This window comes from Budorcas taxicolor, chromosome 14 (assembly GCF_023091745.1).
Source record: "Budorcas taxicolor isolate Tak-1 chromosome 14, Takin1.1, whole genome shotgun sequence".
NCBI lineage: Eukaryota > Metazoa > Chordata > Mammalia > Artiodactyla > Bovidae > Budorcas > Budorcas taxicolor.
The window spans coordinates 39756441-39782679 of record NC_068923.1 but is presented as its reverse complement, the minus strand read 5'-3'; the positions used below and the strand labels follow the sequence as shown (position 1 = coordinate 39782679).

Genomic DNA, 26239 nt, shown 5'->3' with positions numbered 1-26239 from the left:
ATTTCAAAATTATGTCAAAATGAAAGGTTAACAAAAAGTTTTCATTTTATGGAAATTTTAACTTCCTTTAGAGCACTATAACATCAGAGAGGAAAGCTATTTTTTAGCACCACGCTGCTTCATCTCACATGACTGATGACTCATCTCCCCGGCTGGCGGCCACGGCGGCACCTGGTGAGGTACCCCAGGGGCTAGGGTTGGTCACAGGCCAGTTGAGAGGATTTCTGAGAACCAAACACCATGGGCCTCAGCACTCCACACTGACGGGGATGGGTGTCTATCTAGTCGAGTTGTTTCCTGGCAATAGATAACTTAAACTTCTTGACTTGGAGCGCAATTTGATAAATCCACCAGAGAGCCTTCTCTCTGGCTTACTTGGTTGTCTCCTCCTTATCTAGTCTTTCCATCCACCTGATAAGACTACATGAAACCACGTCTTGTGCATACCTGGCATGTGTGTAAGCTTCTCATGCTCTGCGTATAAAATGATCACCGCATCTGACGCTTACTGAGCATTTTTCATTTCGCTGAACTTTTACAGCGACACTGATAAGAGACTCCTTCATCTTTTTACCTGGTGGACGGTTCTGCTCACTAGCGTCAGGAAGATATCCATCCATTAACACAGTGCCAAATGCGACAGGGGGTGATAACAGAAACCATCGGGCCTGATGCTTTTTTGAGGGTAGGATAGATTTTCTTAGGCTGTCTTGACAGCTCCCTGAAGGCTCTCTTGAAACCCCAGAATTCAGTAATATGACACTTGATTTCCTGGCCTTAAAAAGTTTAAAGTACATTTAATGTTTACGTTATCAATAAATATTTGTGTCTTTATTCTGTGATTGTTATTTGCGTTAGAGAATGGCTGCGGTCTTTCCTTGGTAGGATGCATATTGATGCTTCAAACTAGGCTGTCCCATCAGAGTGTGCTTGGTCCTAGCATCCTGCCTCCATCTCTTAGAATCAGAACAACAACTCACAGTGGTTTGTGACTCAGTTTTTTCAAAGTTAAGCAATTCAAATTCACTAAACACAAATCAGAAATAAAAACAGATCATCAAAACTGTAGCTCGCTACATTTCAAAACTTGAGATGATGTCACGATTTTTCTAGCGCTTTTACCCAGGAGCAGAGTTCTCATTTGGGCACAGATGAAGGCAGGGTACCTGGCCTCACAGAGCAAAATTCATCTTCAGAGGTCAAGCAGATATTACTTTCTCTGTTATTATATGAGTTTCATCTCCTCTAAAAAGAACTTCTTGGTTATGCATAAAAGCTAGTCAACCTTTATACCAATTATACATTTTACAGAAAAATAAATCTTATCAACTATCTAAGATACAAAAGTTAGGAGGCAATGGCCTCCACAGCACTGAATAAATCATACCAAAATTTCCCCATTGCCAATTAAAAAAAAATTCCTGATTACTTTTTACTTTTGTACCGTGAAAATATACTCCCCCATTCAAAAAAAAAAAAAAGTCACAATGTACTTACAAGTTTTTATATTTCACGTAGAACTCCTCCACTTCTACCTCCTCTCCGGATTCCTTCTGCAACAGAGGAAAATTTCAGGCATATACTTGAAAGCATCTACTAGAATGCTCCGAAAGTAATGATTTACTCCCGTCTGGACACACATAAGGCATCGCAGAAGTGGCATGGGATGTTCCTGGAAGGATGAGCACGTGGTGAGCTGGTGGGAGGCAGTCGGATGAGGACGGGCCAGGCGCTACCCGACCGGCTCCGGCTTCTCAGACATGAATCACTTTAACTCCTCCCTAACCACATGCAGCTTCATTCACAACAACCTGACCCCAAATCTGGCTTTCTGCCAAACCCACAGTGTTAAGTAGACGCCAAGTGTACCATTTTCGCAGGCAGCAGCCAATTAGCAACTGCTCTCCTGAATGCCATATGTATTATTTTTGGCTGCCTCATGGCAACTTTACATTGTGGGTTTTGTAATGTTTTAAAATATTTAAAAGACATTTATTCGTCCATATAGTTAATAACTCTAAACAAGAAACCATATAAAACTAAACCTTGTTCCTAGGGTGTAATTTCAGTGCATCACTATTGAGGGTTTTAGTTTGACTCGATGGTACAATTAAAATCTCTCAGACAAGATGTCTCACACACGTAGCAGCCAAATAAAATTAACACTCCAAATACGACGTTGAGGTGAGGTTAACGTGGTGACCCGTCAGCCAGACCGGGAGTGCAGTGGGCAGATTATCTAGAATCTCTCCCTTGATCCTGCCTACCGTCATGTCTGCAGAAGATACCACGTGGATGATATTTTAAGCATCTCTTTCAATATTTTTTTTTTCCTTTTGGTTTTAGGCTGTTAAACAAGTCGTAATATGTAATTTTCTTCTGGAACATTTGATCAGATAAATCAGGGATGTAAAACATAAACACCACTTACAGATGTTCGAAGATTGCTTTTACACTGTTACGAGAGCACCTGCCTGGAGGGTCGCATTTGGCTGCTAGACGGCCTCAGAGATGCCGCAGAGAAAACTAAGGCAAGTCAGAGCATGACAGAGGACGAACAAAGGAACAGAGACATTTACTGGGTGACAGACTGGCACCAGGTCCATTCAAAGACACTGGGATCGCCCTCAACCCTTAGCCTTCAAACTCCTGTCAAAGACCGCAGACTAACACTATTCTTCAAAACTCTTCCAAGTTATCAGTTAAACTTAAATATCAAGCAGCTTTTCCATCTGCCAAGAGATCCCCAATAAGGACACTGAGGAGTATGGCCAAAAGCCATTAACACGTGGTCCTACCCTCCCTATAGACTGTCAGACTAGGTGAAGCAAGTCAGACAGAGAAGGAGAAATACTGGGTGACATCCCTTATATGTGGAACCTAAAAAGAAATGATACGCATGGAATTATTTACAAACAGAAAGAGACTCACAGACTTAGAAAATAAACTTATGGCTGCCAGGGGAAGAACTGGGGGAAGGGAGAGTTAGGGAGTTTGGGATGGGTATGTACACAGTGCTATATTTAAAATGGATAACCAACAAGGACCTACTCTATAGCGCAGGGAACTCTACTCAATGTTACGTGGCAGCCTGGATGGGAGGGGAGTTTGGGGGAGAATGGATACATGTTGATATGGCTGTGTCCCTTTGCTGTTCACCTGAAACTATCACAACACTGTTAATCAGCTATACCCCAAAACAAAAAGTTTTAAAAATTAAAAAAAAATCTGGTCCTGCCCTATCATCATCCTAAAACATTTTCTTTTTTTTAAGTATCACCAATTTTATTTATTTTAAAGATTTTTTTTTTTAATGTGGACTTATTTTTTAAATTTCTATTGAATTTGTTCCAATATTGCTTCTGTTTTAGGTTTTGGGTTTTTTGGCCTCAAGGCCAGTGGGTTCTCAGCTCCCCGACCAGCATGAAACTCGCATCCCTCACACCGGAAGTCTTAACCACTGGACCACCAGGGAAGTCCCTATAGCAACGGCAGTTTCTTTTTTCTAAAAAAAAATAATAATAACTATTTATTTACTGCTGGCTGTATTCAGTCTGCATTGCTGCATGAGCTCTTCTCTGGTTACGGTGAGCAGGGGCTACTCTCCAAGTGTGCTGTGCAGGCTTCTCTCTGCTCTGGCTTCTCTTACTGCAAAACACAGGCTCCAGGGTGCGTGGGCTCAGCAGTTGCAGCTCCCGGGCTTTAGAGCACAGGTTCAATGGTTGTGGTGCATGGGCTTAGTGGCTCTGAGGCATGTGGGATCTTCCAGGATCAGGGATCAAACCTGTTTCCTGCGCTGGCAGGCAGAATTCTTTATCACTGAGGCACCAAGGATGCCCCAGAGCAACTTTTTAATCAATTTGCACAGAAAACCATCTGTGTCCCAGATTGTATTTACTTTTATTATTTTTATATCAATTTTTATTGGACTATAGCTGATTTACAATGTTGTGACGTGTCCCAGACATTTTAGTTGTCCAAGATGAAATGTTTGCTAGATGCCTTCAGTATACACCAGCAATTACTGTATCGATAAATTCTGGTTGCTTTGAGTCCAACCGTCCCGGACTCACCTTACATTTTTCTAGCCCTAGTATTACCCAGTTCCACGCCCACATTTCAGCAATCATTTTGAGACACATTATCTTGGCATACAACTGGGGATTTCAGTAGAAAGCCAAAGATAAGACAGGGGCCAGCCAAGGAGAATGAAAAGCCAGGAAGAGCCTAGATCTCATGGTGCTTCTCATAACATATCATGAAATTTAAACCTCGAATGGAATTCAGATGTCTGGTCTGCTGTTTTAACTTTTTGATGTTAACTCTATTTCTTTCAATTCTGAAAAAGGTTTCCAAAATTACATACCTTGGAGGTAGTAAAAAGACAAGCTTTGTCCCTCCCATGGTCTGTCATTTCCTGACGTCATTCTTTCAGAGCCTTGCTCCTGTACTGTCATTCCCGTCTTACTCTAAGTGGTCTCACCGACTGGAACTGCTAAGAGGGCCTCAAAGCACACAGGATGATCTCCGAACAAAGAGGTCATTTTCATTCTGCCTCAGTTCTGCTCCAGAAGGCTCAGACTCTTAAAGGTATCAACGCTGTGTCCCTGACTGTCACACAGACCTATTTTCTTGTTGGGATCAGCTATGCTTCAAGGGGGCGTGCTATGGAGATCTCAACAAGAGGGTCTCGAGCTCTCTGGGAGCAGGTGATCGGGTTCCAGACCTCACTGAGCAGCAGCTGGAGCAGGTGCAGAACCGTTTCAGGTCCTAGTTCCTTGGGATGTTCTGAACTAGATCTCTGTGCTCTGTTCAGTGACCACTCATGTTGGATCATCTTCCTGCTCCCACAACTGTAGGTAGATCCTCTTCCTGCTCCCAGAACGGTAGGTGGACCCTCTTCCCACTCCCAGAACTATAGGTGGATTGTCTCCCTGCTCCAGAACTGTAGGTGGAGAGCTAGAGAACTGTTTTGCCCTTCATATCTTATAAATATGATCACACTGGCCTCTTCTGTTTTACTTACAGCAAAACAATGAACAAAAGAGTACGAATTCATCAGCCCTCAGGGGCATCCTTTTAATTATTCACTAAATGGCAGTCAGTTTGACCAGACTCTTAAGACAGTTGAAAACAGCCCCAGTCCCCTATCTTCACTCCTCAATGTTCAAAGCTCTTTCTTCAATGGGCATATCCAATGAACAACTGAGTCAAGGCACCACTACTGAGCACGCACACACACATACACACAAAATACTCAAATCTACTGGGTTAGTCCAAAAGGGTCTTTGGGGTTTTTCCATAATCTTATGGATGGAAACCCCCCACCAACTTTCTGGCCAACCCATTATCTCTAGGACAGCTACCGGTAAATTTGAGAGTGCTCTGAAGTAATTTTACATACTCAGTAGACTAGTTTTGAGAAATGTGTTTATCCTTTTATTAGACGCTTAGAGTAGTCTATCAAAATCCTTATTATTCACATGAAGTTGAAAGTTCCAAACATATTAAGTTATACTTGTCCCACTGTTGCCATGAAACAGAACCTTAACCAGGCATAAATCAATTCCTCGGCCACCTGGATTCTAAAACAGTCATTCAGCAAATGATAATCCAAGCCTGAAAGACCTTTCCCAAGCACCCTATTACTAAATTAAGCAGTTGCATTGAGGAAACAAAGCTAAACTTTAGGGTGAAAAGGTGGAAATCTTATTAAATAATGCAGAAACGAATGAGAAAGTGCCTTGATGAAAGTAACAATAAAGAAAAGGTATGAATCCATTCTTACTTCTGGCCCAACCTACTGTGTACTCTATCAGAGGTATCAAATCATGGTTTACTTAGGAAGAAAATAGGACATCATGAATACAGAATTCACTTTCAAAACTATTTTTGACCTTCCGATACAAAAAGGATTTGAATTGTTTTCCCCCAAGGACAGATGGCTCAAGGCAGAAAGGGATATACTATGACTCACTGTGCAAAGAGAATTAACCTTTACACAATCCAAAAGTCCATTCTTAAACCTATCTCAATATTCAAATACAAGTACCACCTATGTTCCTTCTACTGGGTCTCATGCTTGTGAATTTGGGTTTGTTGTTGTTGTTTAGTAGCTGAGTCATGTCTAACACTTTTGTGACCCTGGACTACAGCCTGCCAGGCTCCCCTGTCCATGGGATTTCCCAGGAAGAATACTAGAGTGGGTTGCCATTTCCTTTTCCAGGGGTCTTCTCCACCCAGGGATTGAACTGGTTTCTCCTGCTTTAGCAGGTGAGTTCTTTACCACTGAGTCACCAGGGAAAACCTAACGTGGGTCCAGAACAACATAGATGCCTGAGCCATCCCCATGTAACACGAGCTGCTGAACCAGGGAAGTTCTACCAGATGAGTTCTGTGCGTTTGTGTGGCTCCATCATAAGGGATGGCCCTTTAGAAGCTACAGGGATGAGGTCAGCGGATTGTAAATTACCTGAGTCCCCACTACGTGTCAGCACTGCACAGGGGCAGCTCTGCAGCCCTCAGCCAGCTTCCACGGTGCTGCCAGGGGGAGACAAAGGCACCTTCTCACAGCCACGTCTTCAATTATTCAAGGTAAGAGGAAACAGACCCGCGGGGCCAGCTAGAATCCACAGGAAAATCTCAAATTTCCTTTTGTTTCTATTTGCCACACTTTCGTCCACTGTTACTAAGGCTGATAACTAAAGTAACTATTTCGAGAACATTAGCAGTTTAAAAAGTGAGTACCTGCTAATGTTTACAATTTTCTGATGGTTTTTTTATTGCCCTTTATGAAATACCAGTAATCTACAAGCAAGTCAATGAGCTCCATATTTCTTATTTTAAATCACACCTCAAGGCATATCTCTCTTTCCAGAAAAAATTTCCCATTACTTTTCTTCATCCTAAAATTCACCAATTCAACAAACACTCTACTACCCTCACATACAATTACAGTGATTTTTTAATCTCTGGTGATAAGATGAGCCTGGTCATCTCTAAATGGTAGTAATACCTACTCCTAAACTGGGGGTAGCTCTCTTTCAAAGGTAGGAAAGAAGGAAAAAACTAGCCCTATAGTGGGCAAGACAGAAAGAAAAAGCAATGCCCTCCATCATGTATAGTCTAAGCAGCTCTGAGTAATAGAGCTGATTATAATTTGCAACCCCCAAACCTGCTGACTATGCCTACCAAAGCACTATCAATTGAATGAAAATTAATATATCCCATGCAAACCACAGGCTATTTACTCAAGTCACTTCAGTTCGGTGAAGGGGATTACGCTTCATACTATGTCAAGCATTTACATTCTGCCATATATCTACAATTCACAAATTAACAATTCTAGAGTCATTAGAAGGACTAAAACACAACCTTTCTAATTAGGTTAATAGTGCTCATTTCTGCTTGAACAGGAGTGAAATTTGGTTGAGATCTTACATTCATCAGAGAGGAAATTCTCAAGGTCAAAGAGTCACCAGGTAGGTAATTCCATATATCTTCATTCTCTACACTCATTTTGAAAATATCTTTTTTTTTTTTTTTTTTTACTTTTTATTTTGTATTGGGATATAGCCGATGAACAATGTCGTGACAGCTTCAGGTGAACAGCGAAGAGACTCAGCCACACATACACATTCTGTGTGTGGGATTTTGATCCGATGACACCCTCGGTTGGTAATAAAATATCCGTTCCATTTCACTGCAGTGAGCTGGGCTTGTGTTTCCCTGTCTGACTGAATACTCTGGCTCAGCATCGCCCAGCAGAACTCTCTGCACCATCTTGAAAATATCCTGACATGTTGCTTTTATTTTCATATGAACCAGAATGTTATCTTCTGATAAAAATCTATGCCTTGAATAACACAATAGAACAGCAAAACAGTACTGGAGCAAAGGCAAAGAAGAATTTACCACTGGTAAAATACCATTTCAAGGACCTCTAGAAAGTATTTGAAGAGTTGTTGTTAAGTCACTAAGCTGTATCCGACTCTGTGACTCCCTGAATTGTAGCACACCAGGCTTCCCTGTCCTTCACTATCTCCCTGAGTTTGCTCAAACTCATGTCCATTGAGTTGGTGATGCCATCCAACCATCTCATCCTCTGTCGCTCCCTTCTCCTCTTGCCCTCAATCTTTCCCAGCATCAGGGTCTTTTCCAAAGAATCAGCTCTTCACATCAGGTGGTCAAGGTACTGGAGCTTCAGCTTTAGCAACAGTCCTTCTAATGAGCATTCAGGCTTGATCTTTAGGGTTGACTGGTTTGATCTCCTTGCTGTCCAAGGTATTCTCAAGAGTCTTCTCCAGCAACACAATTTGAAAGCATCAATACTTGGTGCTCAGCCTTCCTTATGGCCCAACTCTCACATCTGTACATGCTTCCTGGAAAAAGCACAGCTTTGACTATACAGACCTTTGTTGGCAAATGGGTATCTCTGTCTGGGTATACTGTCTAAGTTTGTCATAGTTTTTCTTCCAAGGTGCAAGCATCTTTTAATTTTGTGGCTGCAGTCATCATCAGCAGTGATTTTGGAGTCCAAGAAAATAAAATCTGTCACTGTTTCCGCTTTTTCCCTATCTGTTTACCATGAAGTGATGGGACTGGATTGCCATGATCTTCGTTTTTTGAAGGCTGAATGATTTTTTGAATGCTGAGTTTTAAGCCAGCCTTTTCAAAGATTTCACCTTCATCAAGAGGCTCTTAAATATTTCCTATTTGATAAACCCAGGAGTTCACTTTAAATCTTGTAATTCCTCCACTCCTCATCTCTCTCACTGGAAGTTACACTTTGTATACACTTTACATTTTTTTTCCCCAGAAAAAAAAGCTTATTTTACATGTCAAAACAATGAGGTTATACTTCCACCCACCTTGAAAGCAAAGAAAAAGAAATAACTGCACTTGATGATGATTCAAGCCAGAAGACAGAGATCTATACCTAAAGGAGACCATCTCTAGAGACAAACAAACCAAACACAGTTTGCTAGAACATGTAAATGTACCTGGATGCCTATGTACTTCTTCAAACTAAAGCATTTTCTCAAACTGATGAAAAAGGGGAAAGGTTGACAGGGAGTCTCCATCAATAATAGAAGTAGTGTTCCTAGAATTCACTGTCACAGTGTGTGTGCCCCTGAGGGACAGGGGCACCAGGCTAATAAAGGATACTTAGGGCTCACCTTCACGAATCAACATGAATTTCAAATAATTTGGAAGGATAAGGTATATTATCTTCAAAAATCATACTGAAAATATTTCAGTATTTCACTTCTGCAGTAACAAAAAAGAAATACTAGTGAATATTTCAATTGCATATGAAAGGACTTTCCTGGCAGTCCAGTGGTTAGGACTCTGCACTTTCACTCTAGGTGGTGCAGGTTCGATCCCTAGTTAGGGAAACTAGGATCCCACGTACTGCAAGGCACAACTGAAACAAACAAACAAACAAAATCCCCAGTCAAACAAACAAACAAAAAAAGAAATTAGAATTCAACTGCATGTGAAAAAATGCTGCGAAAAGTATGAGAAAACACCTACTTGCTAAAATGATAAAGGGAGCTTCCAGGGTTGGGGAGTGGGGGTAGGGACCTTCCTGAGAGAGATGACAGATTCATATCTATGATTTTTTATGAATAATATTTATGAAATAGGCAGCCTATGAGTCCTATACATTTCTTTTGAGATGTTTTGAGTTCCTGCCTACTCTAAATGGGGTAATAAAGCACTGACTGTTTGATACATTTTAATTTCATTTGGGGTTGAATATCCCAAAGATTGCTACTGGACTAATATCAATTAGACAGGATTAGAACCATCAGCAGAAGTTTTATTTTACAATAGTGAAATTTTTAAAAGGAAACTGTAAAACAAAAAATAATTTTGAGTCATACCCACACCACAAGTTTTGATAACTCCACATGGGCGCTTACCTGTTTTTTTACTGAACGACTGCTCATAATTTTTTCTACCACTGGACCATCTGCATCAACAGATTCCTAAAAAATAAAGCAGAAGGGATGAATGCAAACAGAGAGCATACCATTCTAAGCTACAAAAGTGAGAAACCATTCCCTTTTGCATCTCCCTCCAAACCCTTTAAATTCATACCCTTTAAATCACTGGGCAGGATCGCCAGTGGGAAATACAATTGAAAAGAACAAAAATCTCCCTCTACAGAAAGGCAAAAAGGGAGACCTGTGTTTATTACTTCACGATTATGTGGTTTAATTGCATGGACTAGCATGGATCCCCAAAGCCAAGGAGCATTCAGAAACTCCAGCTGCCAAGAGAAATGATCTCCGCATGATGGCAAAGACCTGACTTCTCCCTGTCTGGACCCATGGGGTAAATATACTCATCATTCTGTTATTGTAGGCAGCTTTGATCTATGGAGGTCACACAAAACGTTACAGAACAACCTGACAGAGTGCAAATTACCAAATGAATTACAAAACTGCATTTAATACATTTTTCAGTGGGTTACCAGTTTGTTAACTAAAGCACAGTGATGGTAGGAAGAGGACTTTAAAAGGCGGGGGGGGGGGTGGAAAAAAGATATTCACAATAATCAATCCTCCATCACTACCCATATTTTATAAGCTCTTTTATCCATCATTTACATTGCATGGAGAATAAAGTATGCCCTGCTGGGTACTACACGGCAGTAATTTCATAAAGGGGTTCTTATGATGCTGAGCAGCAGGAGACAAGCCTGAGTGGCTTATTAAAGTCCCAGAAGCTATACAGCACTGAACTCTCAGAGGGAAATTCAGTCTCCCTGCAGCCCAGCTCTGACTCATCCTCAACAGGGACCATCAATTCTCCAAAACGGTGTCAAATTGTGTATCACAGGCTCACACTAAAATAAATTTCAGTGAACAGGGTTTTTTAAAAAACCTACTTCTAAACCACTGATTTCCCAAAGTGTGTTCACCAACACGAGATGGATGTTTCCAGCTCAAAGTCCAACACTTCAAATGAACTTCTCAGATACCAGCTATAAAATCTCCAGCCTACTCTTTGAAATGCACGCTGGAACCCCGCACACCTGGTTGCTCACCTGTGGCTCTGACTGTGAGGTGGTGGAGGGGGAGTCTCTCCCAGCAGCATCTGCGTCATCGGCCTCCTCATCAGAGATCTTGAACTCCAAGTCCTCGGTGTATCGCTTTCTCTTCACTTGCCTGCTGGACCGTCGTTTCTAAAACAAAAACCCACCATGGAGGGCTTAGAAAGCTGATGCTTATTTCTGTTTCTTTACATTCTGTTTCTTAGAATGGCAAGGGTATATTTATATTATAAAACAACAATGATCTTAAAGAAAAGTCACCAACTATAACCTTGTAAATCATACAAAACATCACACTGGCAACAAATATAATGGGAAAGGGGGAAGTCTGAAGTCAGACACCTGGCAGGTCAAGGTCCTGCCACTTCCAGCTACGTGGCCTTTAACTGGGCAACGGCAGTAACAACACATCTTCCTCCTCCTTCAGGTAGTGAGCTGCTCAAAAGCGAAGGCAATACTGAAGCTGGGTGGTGGATATATAAGACTTCATTAGGCCATCCTATTTTTGTATATTAAAAAATTTTTTTTCCATGATAAAAAGTCTAAAAAAACTGAAGGCGTTAGAAGGTACTTTGTGAATTATAAAGTTCTATATAACTACAGTTAGATTATTATCCAAGGTGGCAATAATATTTCAGAGGTCCATTTAAATAGAAGGTGTGCATTTTAATCTTGGTCCTAAAAGAAATAGTCTGAACATTTCTGAAGAGATGAAGGACTGAGTGGCAGAATTTATAATGAGCAACTATGATAAGGAACTTTAAAAATTTTTGACTGCACTAATTAAAATGCAAAGGACTGTTAACAGTATTAGTGGGAACACTGACAAGATGCTGTCTCATCCAGTGGACAAAGTAGAACCTAATACACTTTTGCAGGACCAGAGTGGTCAAAATGTAAAACCTGCCCACTCATTCTGGCAAGCAAACTCCTAGGAAGCTACAGGATGCATCCAGAAAACAAATGGTTAACTAAAAAGAAAAGCAAGTCACATAACAATTGGTTCCTTACAATTCCAAGATTAGAAAAACCTTGTGTATCTATCTGCATATGTGGGCCATCAATATAATAACTCCTCCAGAGAAACACACTGTGTATCTTGTTTACTTTCCTATGACTCAATGAATATTTGTTTTAAAAAATTAATGTATATGTGCATGTTTTCAATAATAGGAAAAAAATCTGAAAAGACACAACAAACTGTTAAAGGTATTAATTCTGGGGAGTGAAATAAATGCAGCAGAAGGAAAGAGTCTGCACTTCTTGTTCAAAACAATTCTAGACTGCTTGACCTTTCTGATATACAAATAGGTTTGTCTGTTAATTAAAAATGGAGATAAATAACTTTCTCATTAATACGTGTATGTGATAAAATCTAAGCTAACTCTAAAATGACTTGTGTAAGTTCTAAATCACTGAGCAAGGCGAGACTATTACAGATGAGCTGGCAAAGCACACAGAATAAAAAGAATATGGAAAAAAGTAACACTGATACAAACTGATTTCTAAGAATTATGAAGAAAAACCTTCTGAAGAGCCTTGCGAGTTTTTTAAAGTTGGGACAGTGAGGCAGAGAGAAGCAAATCACCCCACCACATGGACCTCAGGAGGTATGGGCCAGAGACCAATAGAGCCCAAGTCGGGACCACCAAGCTCCAGCACCCTGTACCAGAGAACGGGACCCACTGCGTTTTACTGTATTACGTCTGTGATTCCCCTGCTCTCAAAAGGGAGTGGGAGCCCGCTCACAATACAACTGGTACAACAGGACCATCAGATGGGTCATTGGAGACTGTGAACTTTTAGCTCTGCATCTAGGTATTGGGGGGAGTTAGGAGGAGGCATCCAAATTCTGACTTTCCCCTCTGACCTCCCTCTCCTCTCCAGAATAACCAATTCCACGTGGAGGTGACACAGAGGCCAGTGGGGGTCCTGCCATGTCCCATCCTGCCCCACGTTACCTTGTGAGCCCTGGCATCGCATGTCCCCATGAGAATGAGCCTGGTCTCTCATTGTGTGACCTTGAATGCATTATTTTAGGGACCTCAGTTTCCCGATCTGCAGAATAGGGGTAATGGTAGTAGCTGCCTCATAAGTATGCTGTGACGATCACAGAAGGGAATTCACTGGAAGCATTCAAAATGGTGCATTCAAAACGTGCTAATGCTAAATGCAATTAGTAGTGTTACGGTCATCAGCAACTAGCTCCACTTTTGCAAGGAAAGTCAGGAAGCAGTGAGGCTCTAAAGCCAGGCTAAATTACACAGCCTCCTTCCTCTCTTCCCACAGCTCATCTGAAGTAACTCCTCTTCTGCCTCACTTTATCACCTCCCACTTCTGGCTGTCAGCTTCTTTAAGATGCAAGAGCCTGTTATCAGGAACAACATTTTAATTTGGTGAGATTTAGCATAATCTCTGTATTTCATTTGATGTATCAATTTCGCTAAATGGAAACGGATTAATCTTTATTCTCATCTTTATGTCATTACTGTACGGAGAACATGCTACGGATGACACGTCTGTGGTGCTTTATCAGGCTTCCGTGGCTGGAGCCACACCGCCCCAGGATTCTTTCAGTGCAAGTAACTAAACGTCCTTGGACAGAGTCTAAGACAAACCCACTTTAAACTAAACCCCACTCTGATAATGAAGAAATGTTCCAGTGCAATAAGACAGAGACTTTTTTTTTTAATATAGAAATGTATGTATGAATATAACTTTTATAATGAAAGTTTCTCCTCACATCAATTTTGTGTTACGTAAGAGTAAAAAAAAAATATACAGTTAGAACTGAATTTTCTGAACTATTTAAATATTATATGGCTTCTTTACCTTCTAAATAATAACTGATCTTAAGTTCATTTATTTTGGGTATCAAGGTTCCTTTTCCAGTTTCCCAACATAAAATAATTTATTACATAATAGGCTTCTTTAAGATCTGTTAGATGATTATTATTTAAAAGACTTGGGGAGTATGGCTGATTCATGCTGATGTTTGAGAGAAAACAACAAAATTCTGTAAAGCAATTATCCTTCAATTAAAAAAGAAAAAAAAAAGATTGGGAGGGGATCAAAGTAAAATGTAAGAATCACACTTAAAGGTCAAAACTTTTGAATTAACAGCAAAATAACTTGTTAAACTTGGATTGTTTTAAGAATTTTCTTATAGCTAAAATAGGTATACTGAACAGGAGATTTAAATGTGCTGTCACAACCTCACTGTGGCAGTACTTTGTGACACCATTTTCAGTTGGGTAAAAGAAAAAATAAGACATGGCGTTTACTAGAGTTTAAACAAATCAATCATAAAACTCAAGAACTACATGCCCTTTACTGAAGTGTGTGCGACAGGAAGAAACACAACAAACCAGCAGGCAGCATCACTTCCTGTGCGGAGACACAGGAGGGACACTGAGAAAGAGTGACTTGTGTGGTTACTGACTTCAGCTGTGCAGCCCAGGACAGTTCAGCACCAGCCAGTGAGAAAGGATGCACCGATGTCCATTTGCATTGATTAGCATTGTCTATAACTGAAATGCAGAAGAGGGAAAAAAACACAAAACACTGGTATTTCATAAAGCCCATTTGGGTCTGCATTAATACAAATGGATTTTTAAGATTCAGTAGTGTCTGTGAAAGAACTACATAATTTTCTTGACCTGTGTGAAAGTCTTCCTCATATTGTCCAAATAACTGCATGAAGGTCCTAGTTTAAGCAAAGACAATTCGGGGGGGGGGGGGGGGGGGGGGGGCGGGGAACCACCTGTGAGCATAAAAATTAAGCTCAAAATCATTAAAAATACTTTCGTTTAAAACTCCCTAAACAATTAAAAATATCTACTCACCTCTCCCATATCTTTTCACTGACACACATTCATTCATTCATTCATTCTCTCTTTCCCCCTTTCAGGTCCTCTTAGGTTAGGCCATTCTGTGACTATCGGTAACAGGGAGTTCTAGTTAAACACACACACACAAACAAAAGCTATCTGAAATTCTTTAGCACAGAGCTGTATATTGCAAGTACTTTGTTACTAACTTTGAAGCAAATTAGTAGGTACAAGGAGTACTGAATATGCACCAAACCATTAGAAAAGGTCAAACTTGCTTCCAGGGGCTGCTTTCTATCCTGGCAGGACGCTCAGTAACTGCTACTTGACAGCAGAGATGTCATTCACAGAAGCCACGTTCCCAGGCACCCCAGAGGACCACGCTGGCATGCTTCCAGGGAACGTAACAAGGAAATAATGTTCAACAGTCACGTGGAGGGATCCCTTACTTATAGTCCTCTCAGTGGAGGCAGTGTGCTTTACACGCAAGAACCTGAATTCCTGATGTTTATTTCAGGGCCAGTCTTTCAACTGATTCCTATAAAATTGTCCCAAAGTCAGGAGAATCTAACACTGGACAATCGTGCAGAGCTGCCATCCAGAAAGTCACTCAGTTGGTTCATAGAAACTTTAGTATTACACAAACACATCTCGACTCTCACCGTCAGATGTCAGAAACCTTAAGATGAGGTACAGATTACATCTTCAACTTTGTTATGCAATATAATTGACAGGGAACGAAAGTTAGGAGAAATTTAGAAATGTGGATGAAGCTCTTAATGAACCAATATATTAAGAATACATTAACACTAACATATACATAAACATCAAAAGATACATTTACAGAAATAAATGTAAAGAGCCTGTTTTATTTATCATAGAGTCAAAGATGGCAAAGCCACGAAGTCAGGAGTTTAATTTCAGGTTGGCCGCCCAGCTCTCAGCACAATGAATATAATGTTCCAGATAACAAAAACCCATCTTTACAGCAGCCCTATAACAAAGACAGGTGGGTCCAGTGCACTTGATATGCAGCTAAGGTTACCCACGCTCAACAACCACAGCTCAGGATCAGAATAAAGGTATTACCTGAACACCTGGGTCTTCATCGTCTTCGGGAGGAGGGGATGGTGGGGGCGTTTTGTCCAAGTCTGAATTTTCAGAACCTTCTGTTTTTCCCTTGTTGACCTTTTTCTTCAAAGCACTTGCTTCTGAATCAGGTTTCTTATTACTAGAATCAAAGTGGATCACTTAGTGTTCACTTTTTCATGAGGTTTTCCACACACCCCATGCCTCTGTTTCCCACACAAACATCCCCGAAGTATCAATAACTGTGGATAAATCAATGCATGTTGGCCATCGAGAGTTAAACAGTACTTACTCTCAATTAATTTTTACAGCAAAACCCCATACCGATGACCTTCGGCAAATATCTGACCTAATTAAAAAGAAATGGCATGCAAAAACTGCTAATAATCACACAGAGTACATTTGTTTATCAAGACAATGAACAGTCTCTGCCAATACAGAAAGCCCTGATGAAAAATCAGATTAAGAAGTTGTTTTGCTATCAAGTTTTTAAGGCACCAGACTATGTTTTTAAGACTTTCAAGGAAAGCTAGAACATAATGATCATTTTTTCCTATCTCCTGTGGATAGCTTTAAATACTCCTAAGTCCTTTTCTTAACTAGTAATATTGCATGTCCTCTTTTACATCATTCAGCTACATTTTAATCCAATTTATAATCTTTTAAAATATAACAAAATATATAACAATTTCCTCTTCTACACAGTTTTATTTAATGCTATGTTCTTAAGTAAATATAAGCTTTGTTTTGGTGCTAGGCGTTTTTTTTTAAGGTGTCACAATAGCCTGTTTTTCAAAAGCTAGCTCTCCAAAATACAAAAACATAGCAGAGTGACCCCAATAATTCAAGTTCATGATCCATAGCATGTTTCCATCAAAGGTTAACAGGATTTGAATGTTACCAAAGTCAAAAGACAAGAATGAACTGTAAGAAAAAAAAAAAAGATTTTAAATTTAAGTCTACCATCACCTTTAGAACCTTTATTTGCCATTCTTTTAGAATGCACTCTTAGTGCCACCTTTCACAGCAATTTCCAAACCAGCCTCAAGGTTTCCTAACATTATTTATTATCATTTATTATCCAACATTTAAAACAATCCAACCTCAGTCACTATTACTTTTTACTACTGAAAACAAAAGATACATTTCAAAAACCTTTAAAAAGTTTGAGCTTGTAAATTCCTAAAAAAATATGCTGCCAGAATGCATTAAGTAGCATTTTTGTTTCAGTCCCAACTATTACAAAAGGAAAAGAGGCCAGGATATCCAAACGCTTTAATTTCAGTAAAGCACATGTCATGTAAAATATTTCAAAAGTATGTGTTAATATAATTGCACACCTAAAAGGGATTTTTGTAACGAATAAATAAGATATTTGATAATACTAGTCATTTTCAAATCCTCAGAGCTTGTTTTTTATTTTGTGCTGTTAATATCCTAGCCTAGTAAATAGTCCCATAAGGAAAAAACTTACAATGATTCAAGATTATAGCAAACAGCAGTTAGGTTCACAGACTTCTTTTTAATTAAAAAAAAGCGGGGGGGGGGGGGGGGGCAGTGTCCTAAAAACTTTAGGCCTCCGAAAAATCCACAGAAAGCATAATATTTTTTAAATTAAAAAAAAATCCATACAAGAGTTCCTCATCCAACTATCCCAGTGTTTATGCTACACATGGACAGCAGTCTCCCCTACTATGAGGCTCCATTCCCAGCATTTATTTCCGCTCTAACTGCCACAAATTATACAATACTACAGCTGAACGCTGGGCCCCTTTCCTTTCATCTGCACGCCAAGAGCAATCAGATTACCCTGGTAACCAGCGGTCACATGACCAGCACCTGCTCTTTTGGCTGGATGCCACTGACTAAAGCCATCTGCTTCCCTCAATCAGCTTTCAAACATTCTCAACACCTGCGCTGCAGTGTTTTGTGGTTTCTTTTATCAAATCAGTGCAAAACTGCTTCCAAAACTTTACATATTTCTCAAATTTGTTTAATCAGAGGTAGGCCTGTCACACAGTTGAACAGCTGCCAGGTAAAGCAAGTTGGCGGCTCGTCCTCTGCCCGCGCCCTCTCCACCCTGGAGCGCAGGACACCATTTGATTTAGTGGGGTTACTGCACCCAGGGTGAGCCATCCTCCAGGAGAGAAAGGCTCGCTGTCCCGGAGCCTGCTGGAGCCCAGGTCTGAGGAGACGTCAATCTGCCCAAGAAGAGACGTGTTCATGCGTTTCCATCTGTCCTTGGCTGGGGACGCGCGCCATGGAAGCTCTGAGACCACCCGAGGTCGCATGGACAGAACGCCGGCAGCCCAGGGAAGCGCCCAGCCCAGCTCCGATGACTGGAGGATTTCTAATCTCAGCAGATCCTGTGCTGTCCATGCTGCTCAGAGGCAGCTCAGCGTTTCCTCGCTAGCATCTTCTCATGACATCAGCACATAAACCAGGAACACACGAAGAAGTCAAATGCTACAAAGTCTTCATGTCACCCCAACACACGACAATCAAGGACCAGAGAGAGTTATTTACATCAGATTGCCTTTGCCACTATTTTGCAGTAAGCTCATTTGCACTTTCAACTGTTACATTAAAACTGCTTTGCCCCCAAAAAGCCAGAATCAGAATTTTTTTTCCCCAGCCAAGGAGGGTAATCAGAGCACTGATTTCAGACAGTCCTCAGTTCATGTTCCAACTTTGTCACTGCTAACCTGAATGTGATCCTGGATACTTCTTTAAATTTCCCTACGTCTTTAAATTTCCCTGAGCTTCAGTTTACTCATCTACAAAATGAGGTTACTAATTACACCCTGCTCCAAGACTCGATCTTTCTAGTGCCTGGCACCCACAGCTGGGAACTGTTCTCTGACTATGGCTCAGACCCACAGGGCAGAATAACCAGCAGACACTTAAGGACAGGCCACACTACATTGTGACTGCTTCATCTAAGCCACTCGAAGAGAAGGAACATCCTGTATCAACAGAGCTCAACACCAGCTCAAAGGACAAACGAGCAGACCAGCCCAGCAGCCACTGCTTTAGTGCAGACACATATCACATCTCACCGTGACTGTCACAACACCCAGACTGCTGGAAAAAGGACACGAATCCCAGGGCCACAGCCGTGACTCAGATGTGTGAGGTTCAAAACTGATCTTTCGTGATGTCAAAGCCAAAACATACACATTCCTCTCCCAAGTTACAATCCGGAGAGCTTGAGCGCATGGAGAGGGCAGCTCTTCCGGTAGAGGAGAAGGGAATGGTATTAACAAGGATGCTACACCCCATGACCAGACACTATGAGGTGGGGGAAGAGACCCTGGGCTACTTGGCGCAGATCTACAACCTCACAGCGCCTCCAACAGCTGCAGCACTGGCCTTGGCCCGGCACCCCATCCGCAAGCATGGCGAGGAAGACTGGGCTGCATGGGGTCCCCCCCGAGTGGCCTCCGTGGAGAAGCCACGTCTGTCCTCATGCCTACCCTAGACTGGCTCTGCCCACCTCCTTCCCCAAGCTCTGAGATGCAGTCCTGCCACCCAAACAACGCCCTCAAACCCATCCTCCGGGCACCACCAGGGCAGCTGGCTTACAGGCAAACCTGACCTAGTCATTCTGCTGAAGTTCAGTTCCACGTGTATTGATGTCTGAGATTCTACACGCAGCTTTTACAGTCAGCGACGTGAGCTTTCTTTTTCTATTCTTCCCATGTCCTAAACCCCCCATCTTCCACCCTATGGATACACAGAAGCACTTTTGAAAGCATACACATGTCTCCTCAACCTCCACTGCCCCTCGCTTACTCATCTGCAAGGCTTAGGTGGACATCACTCACTCAGAGAACCTTTTTCTGGCCACCAAAGTCTGGATTAGTCAGATCACGCACCCTCTACATGCCACACGACATATCCCACACACAAGGGATATTTAAAACACACAACCCTGAGGGCTAACATGACTGCAATGCAGTGAAAGCGAAGTACTGTGTGTGTATCTTTTTCTCCAAATATCCTGTAAGCTCAAGAAGGAACTGTGTCTTATTTATCTCTGTATTCCTCATGTCTGGTCAGGTGAGGTTAGCTGAGTGATTTAACTAAACAGTAAAAGTAACAGGGAAAACAACAAACACCTACACAGTCCGGACTGTTTGCAGCTCAAGCTCTCTGGTTGCTAACGCATTTACGATAACCCCACATAGATTCTATCTTTACGAAGCTCAGTAAAGTGAGGCTAAAGTACTACCCAAATAGAGTGAAACCTAGCAATGCCTCAAACCCTGAACATCTTTATACTTCCCCTCTGTACTCACAAAAGTTCTTTCATTTCCTGATCCTTATCGCCCATCATTACTGGTGTGGCCGAGATGTAGGGCTGCCCCCTCGTGAAGCTGGGCGGGCCCCTGTATTCTTGGAAAGGTGACTTCTTTCTGGGGATGCTGCTGGGGGATGGCAGGGCCACTGTCCCTCCACCAGCTTTACTCACATGTCACGTTTCACCATGAGAGGCAGGTCATGGTGGTGGGCAGAAAGATGTGCTCAGGGGTCAATGGCTAAGTAACACTTACGTCACCTTGACAGACCAAGCTCTGAAGTTCTGTTCCCTGCCCCATGTGATCAAAGCCTGCACCACCCTGATGAGAACTCCGAGAAATAAGTGGTGGGTTCAGAGAGGAGGGATTTACAGGAGGGGATCAGCCCTTCAGAAGGATGGTATTCAGCGTGTGGCTGTAAGAGTTCACAGCCATGGGCCAAGGGATGGTCCCTGGAAAGGGGCTGGACATATAAATCCCAGCTTGGATATAGCACATGAACAATGAAGATTTTCTTTGGTGAGAAACAGTACAGGTTTTTTAAACAAGACTTTCATGCAAAAGACCAGGACTTACAGGAAAGCCAGCTAGCTGCCCTGGTTTGTTACAGAGTGTAAACATCGACTAACATTAGCCTAAGGATCTAAGTCCTCCAAGGAAAGAAAGTTTGAAAAGGAACCATACTGTGGAACCAAATGGGATCAGAGGAATCGAGTCAGCTAGTGAAGCAGCTGAACAGCAGCAGGGATTCACCACACAGACCCTCAGACGGGACACGCTGGCGAAGGGCCTCCTCACATTGGGAAAAATCAAACGTGAGGTTTGTGAACATTAAACAGGCCTGTTTTCAGGAAATCAAGCCAAAGTGTCACACAACTACTGTCTTTTAGGAGAACAAAGAGTATTGAAACATATCCTTATATTTTACATACTGAAAAGGCTTTTCCATAAGAAACCGAATGTCATAGATGAGAAGTGAGCAACGTTCGTGGCGCAGGAAGGGTGTGACTTGTCATGATTCAGAAAGATCACATATGATACAATCCCTGAGCCACGAGGGTTGCAGGCTCAAGGCTGGTAGGAGGAAAGCGTCTGGCCTCTCAGCACATCTTCCTCTGAGTTTTTAAACAATAAAAAAGAAAATCAAAAGATAAAGAGGAAAATTTAAAAAAAGAGCAAGATAAAGGACTGAAAGTTCAAAAGGATCAATGAGGGCAACATAAAATGTGATATATCATGACGTAAGGCCAACTCAATAAAATAAAAATGTTAAAGTCCTAAGATGTTTAAAAATTTTTATTTAATAGCTAAACTAGGGTGTGATAAAAATGCGAGAGGCAGAATAAACTAGTGAGGTAAGCGTGAAGACAAATTCTGCGTGACAGACAAGAAAACCATACATCAACACTTTCATAAGAAGGCCATCAGGGTTCCCTGGACCAAGGGCCCAGTGGTGGTCAGCAGCCAGTCCCAATGCTTGAGACTCCCCACAAGGAGAGTACCAGGGTGGGATGGGAGGACTGGAGCAAGGCCCCCTTTGCCCACAACCTCCCAGCAATCAGCGCTCAGGTGCTGAGCCACCCCCAACTACTCCTCAATGCCACCCACAAATTCTTCATCCCATGCTCCTGTTTGAGAAAGAGAAAGTTAGGAGAGCTGAGAAGTGAAGGAGAGGGAGTTAGAGGAAAGAATTATGTTTTACTTCTGAACAACAAACTTCAATGACAATCAATAAACTTTTTAAGTTATTGATTATTTATTAACTTATTACTTTAAGTAGCTTTTAGAGCATCAACTACCCCCAAAGTACCTTAACTGTGCTAAATTTCTAGAAAGAGAATAGCAAAGAAGGATGGGAAAGATACAGAAACCTAACCTGCTTTCATTTAAAATGTCTATTTCAGACTCAGTACCACTCACCCTTGTATCTTTCTATCAAACTGTCCAAAATGGTCAAAGCAGTTAAACGCTCAGCCTAGTAAGCAGCCATCCCAGGACCCGCCTAGCTCCAGAGCCCAGGTCCTGGGGAAAACCTCTCCTGGTAAATGTCTTCTGTTACTTGGACTCATCCCTGGGCAGGTTCCAATAACATCAGAACTCTGTCCTAAGGAGGGGCTTCCCTGGTGGCTCAGATGGTTAAGAATCTGCCTGCAATGCAGGAGACCCGTCCTGGGTCAGGAAGACCCCCTGAAGAAGGCAATGGCTACCCACTCCAGTATCCTTACCTGGAGAATCCCATGGACTGAGAAGCCTGGTGGGCTATAGTCCATGGGGTCGCAAAGAGGTGGACCCAACTGAGTAACTAACACTGCACTCTGTCCTGAGGAGAGCTCCAGCTGACCATTTTATAAAGAAGAATGTTGAAAAAAAAAAAAAGAAATGAAACAGAAAGTACAGCAGAAAGTCCTCCTGAAAGAGCTAAACCCGTTTTTAATGTTGAATAGATTCTAGGTGTTGGGGAAAAGAAAGAAAAAAAAAGACATCATGCAGTCACAAATTATCACTGAAAGACTAAAGGTTCCTGAGTTTTATGGACTGAATCAATGAGGGCTTCCCTGGTGGCTCAGTTAGTAAAGAGATCGCCTGCAAGGCAGAAGACCCAGGTTCGATCCCTGGGTCAGCAATATCCCCTGGAGAAGAAAATGGCAACCCACTCCAGTATTCTTGCCTGGTAATAATCCCACGGACAGAGGAGCCTGGTGGGCTATAATCCATGGGGTTGCAAAGAGTCAGACACGACTGAGGGACTAAACCACCATCAGAAGTAAGACGGAAGCAAAGTCTAGTAAGCTAATGTGTCATCGGATACCAGAAGCTCAGCAAACATCAGCATCAGCCCGAGGCTCTGCCTGGCACTGAGACACAGTGCAAAGGACTGGGCACACCACTCATCACACAACTAGGGCAGAAAGCAGGCCTTTCACTACCCTTCTACCATGGGATATTCTTCGAAGAGCCAGACAGCAGGGCCGGGATTTGGCAGCTTGTGCCAAGTCCTAAGATGCTTGTCTGTTTCATGAGCAGCATTCCCACGACCAGGACAGGGACAGTGTGGGAGGCGGTAGCAGCCAGACCCCAACTCCCCTAGATTCAAGAGCATCTTCTCTGATGCATCAGGGTGGCTAAAGTCAACCCCAGAGATGGGCAGCCCACTCTCGATGTAACTGGGTGAGGTCCAGAGGCGGAGAATTAGGCTCAGCAAATTTAAGGCCCATGAGGAAAAAAAGAATAAATTTTACCACCCACCCAGACAGGAGAGGCAGAACTCCCACGACATTACACTGTTCCTACAGGAATCAGGGTACACATAAAATTAGTCATCTAATGGAAGTTCAAGGGTGTTATTTTTCTAAAATTAAAAGACAGAGAGCGAGAGACAGAGAAAGCAGTGTCTTTTTTCTTAATCCTATACCTTCCAGCTCCCTATTCGACACTGAGAGCTCAGTCACACAGGCATCTATGGGGAGGATAGCCAATGCAAGGACTGGCCTCTCACGTGCCTGATGCTCTCACAGTGGCTTTGCATCCAACATCCCACGGGGGCCTTTGGGCAGAAAACAACTAGCAGGGAGTGCTTTACATATCACGTGACAGGTTCAGCATCCGTACAAAACTTCATACTTCTCAAAAACGTTTGTTTCACAACCATAGAAATCTTTTAACAATAATTTTGGCACTAGTGGTAAAGAACCCGCCTGCCAATGCAGGAGACTTAAGAGATACCGAGTTCGATCCCTGGGTTGGAAAGAGCCTCTGGAGGAGGAAAAGGCAACCCACTCCAGAATTCCTGCCTGGAGAATCCCCACAGACAGAGGAGCCTGGAGGGCTACAGTCCATGGGGTCGCAAAGAATCTGACACGACTGAAGTGACTTAGCATGCACACGTGATTCCTCCTGCTCCTCATCTTCCAACTCTGACGTCACCACCACGTCTCCTATGCCCCACCCTAAAATCCCACTTAGGAAAGACTTCAGAGGAATGCGTCTCCAGGAAAGCCACCCTTCACACCCATCCCTCTGCCTTCTAGGGCCTGCTCACCTCTCCTCTGATGGGTGCAGTGGGACCTACTGCACCTCCCCCACACAGACCACAATGCCAGCAGGCCTTCACTCTTGAATTCCGCTGCAGCTCACTGGACAGGAAGGGCCAAACCCCCAGCAGGCCCAGTGTGGTCCATGCCTGCACTCAGCCCAGAGCATGAGTCAGCAGAACTTCTGTTAAGGGTCAGTGTTGCAGGGCCTCCTGTCCCCAGTAAGTGTAAACGGACTCAGGTACTGTCAGACGTCAGTCTGTACTGAAAAGCAGCTGACCACTCTCTCTCCCTGCTTGTCTTCATTTAAGATAAACCAGAAGGGGGAAATGTCATAATGTGGCCTGTCACTGGCACAGGAAAGGATCCCAGGTGGTTCTACTGAAGGAAAGAAGGATTTGGGATTAAGGAGACCCCATGGACATGTTTGCTCTCTTCTGACTTCTGAGTCCTTTTGGCTTCCCAGGAGGCCTTATTGGTAAGGAACTTGCCTGCCAATGCAGGAGACATGAGACATGGGTTTGATATCTGGGTCGGGAAGATCCCCTGGAGGAGGAAATGGCAACCCATTACAGTATTCTTGCTTGGAGAATCCCATGGACAGAGGAGCCTGGCCGGCTACAGTCCATGGGGTTGCAAAGAGTCAGACATGACTGAGCGCATACATGGCCCGTTTATCAAAGAGAAGACAATCTTTGAGATCAGCAGGTAAGGGGGTACCTGGCCACACCCCTGTCCCAGAGCTTGGATGTACTGACCAGGAGCAGACAGTGCAGGCCCGTGGGCAGGCAGATCGCATGATGTTCATGAGAAGTTCTTAATCCTCACCAACACCGAAAGGGCTCAACAGTCCCTTTGTGACCACATGCTAGAGAAACCTATACCCACTTGAGGCACAGCATCTAAAACAGCTAATTCCGTCTGAACAGGTATTCAGTGTCTTAGGTCAAAAACCAAGTCACAGCATGTGAGTAGAAGAAAGAACAAATAAACAGAAGAAGAAGAGCTGCTGGCTTAATTCAGTTTATCCGATGGGGAGATACCTATCGAGCAATTCTGTACTTATTAGTAAAATGAGTTTAATGGTTTGTTTTGTGTGCAAATAATTCTACGTGTTTAAGAGCACACTATAAAATATGTATTAGTTGGTTGAAATACACCACCATTGGGCTTGCTGACTGAATGAATGAATAAAAGTATTTCTCAGGTAAATGTTGCTACTCTCTAGGATCATAATTGAGAAGATAGTATCTGAAAAGCTACCGTTGTTAGAAGAAAGTCACAACATAAATATTAATGAAAGTGTCGTATGCAAAAAAATACAGTTTACATGTTTACTTAATATATCTTTCTAAAACAAGAACAGTATGGTTGCTTTCCACTTTAAAATATCTTCACTCTTAATTGAGAAGTAGCATTTTTAGCTTCCTACTAACTTTAATACTTGGGGGGAGGGGCGCAGAGAGGGGAGCAAGGAGTCAGATGAATTCCTAGAAACTGCACCAGAAGCGAATCTCCATGGCTTCTTTGAACTGAAGCTTCAACAGTCAAGTCACACCCTTTGGCCAAGTTCCCTTCTTTATGTACATTCAAAGAATCTTTATATAGCTAAACGCACTACTAAATCCTTCAAAGTCATTCAAAGGAAGCACTTCCTCCAAATTCTCCCTTTGCACAAGGCCCAAGCACACACAACAGAAAATGCATTGAAGGGAAGGCCACAAATCCTCGAATTTCAGCTCCGTGACCCCTTCCGTATGCAAAAGAGTATCCTTTCCAAGCCACAAATGTCTGAGCCCTTATTTTCAATATTCTCTGACAATATTAGAAGGCTATAAAGACACCTGGAGAGCTCACAGGAAAAACATGTGGAAAAATATATATTTAAGGTAAAACGGAAAGGGGGAAGAAAGATATAGCTCT

At 42.4% G+C, this 26239-nt stretch overlaps 1 protein-coding gene across 1 annotated transcript in view; it reads right to left on the bottom strand.

Moving 5' to 3' along the window:
• CHD7 (chromodomain helicase DNA binding protein 7) overlaps nt 1–26239 on the bottom strand; it is a 191666-nt gene that overhangs the window by 57760 nt on the left and 107667 nt on the right. Inside the window, exons 4-7 of the mRNA XM_052652070.1 lie at nt 15985–16126; nt 11060–11197; nt 9930–9995; nt 1498–1553 (exon numbers count right to left, since the gene is read on the bottom strand). Coding sequence (XP_052508030.1) covers nt 1498–1553; nt 9930–9995; nt 11060–11197; nt 15985–16126 — 402 coding nt within the window. The remainder of the gene's footprint in view (nt 1–1497; nt 1554–9929; nt 9996–11059; nt 11198–15984; nt 16127–26239) is intronic.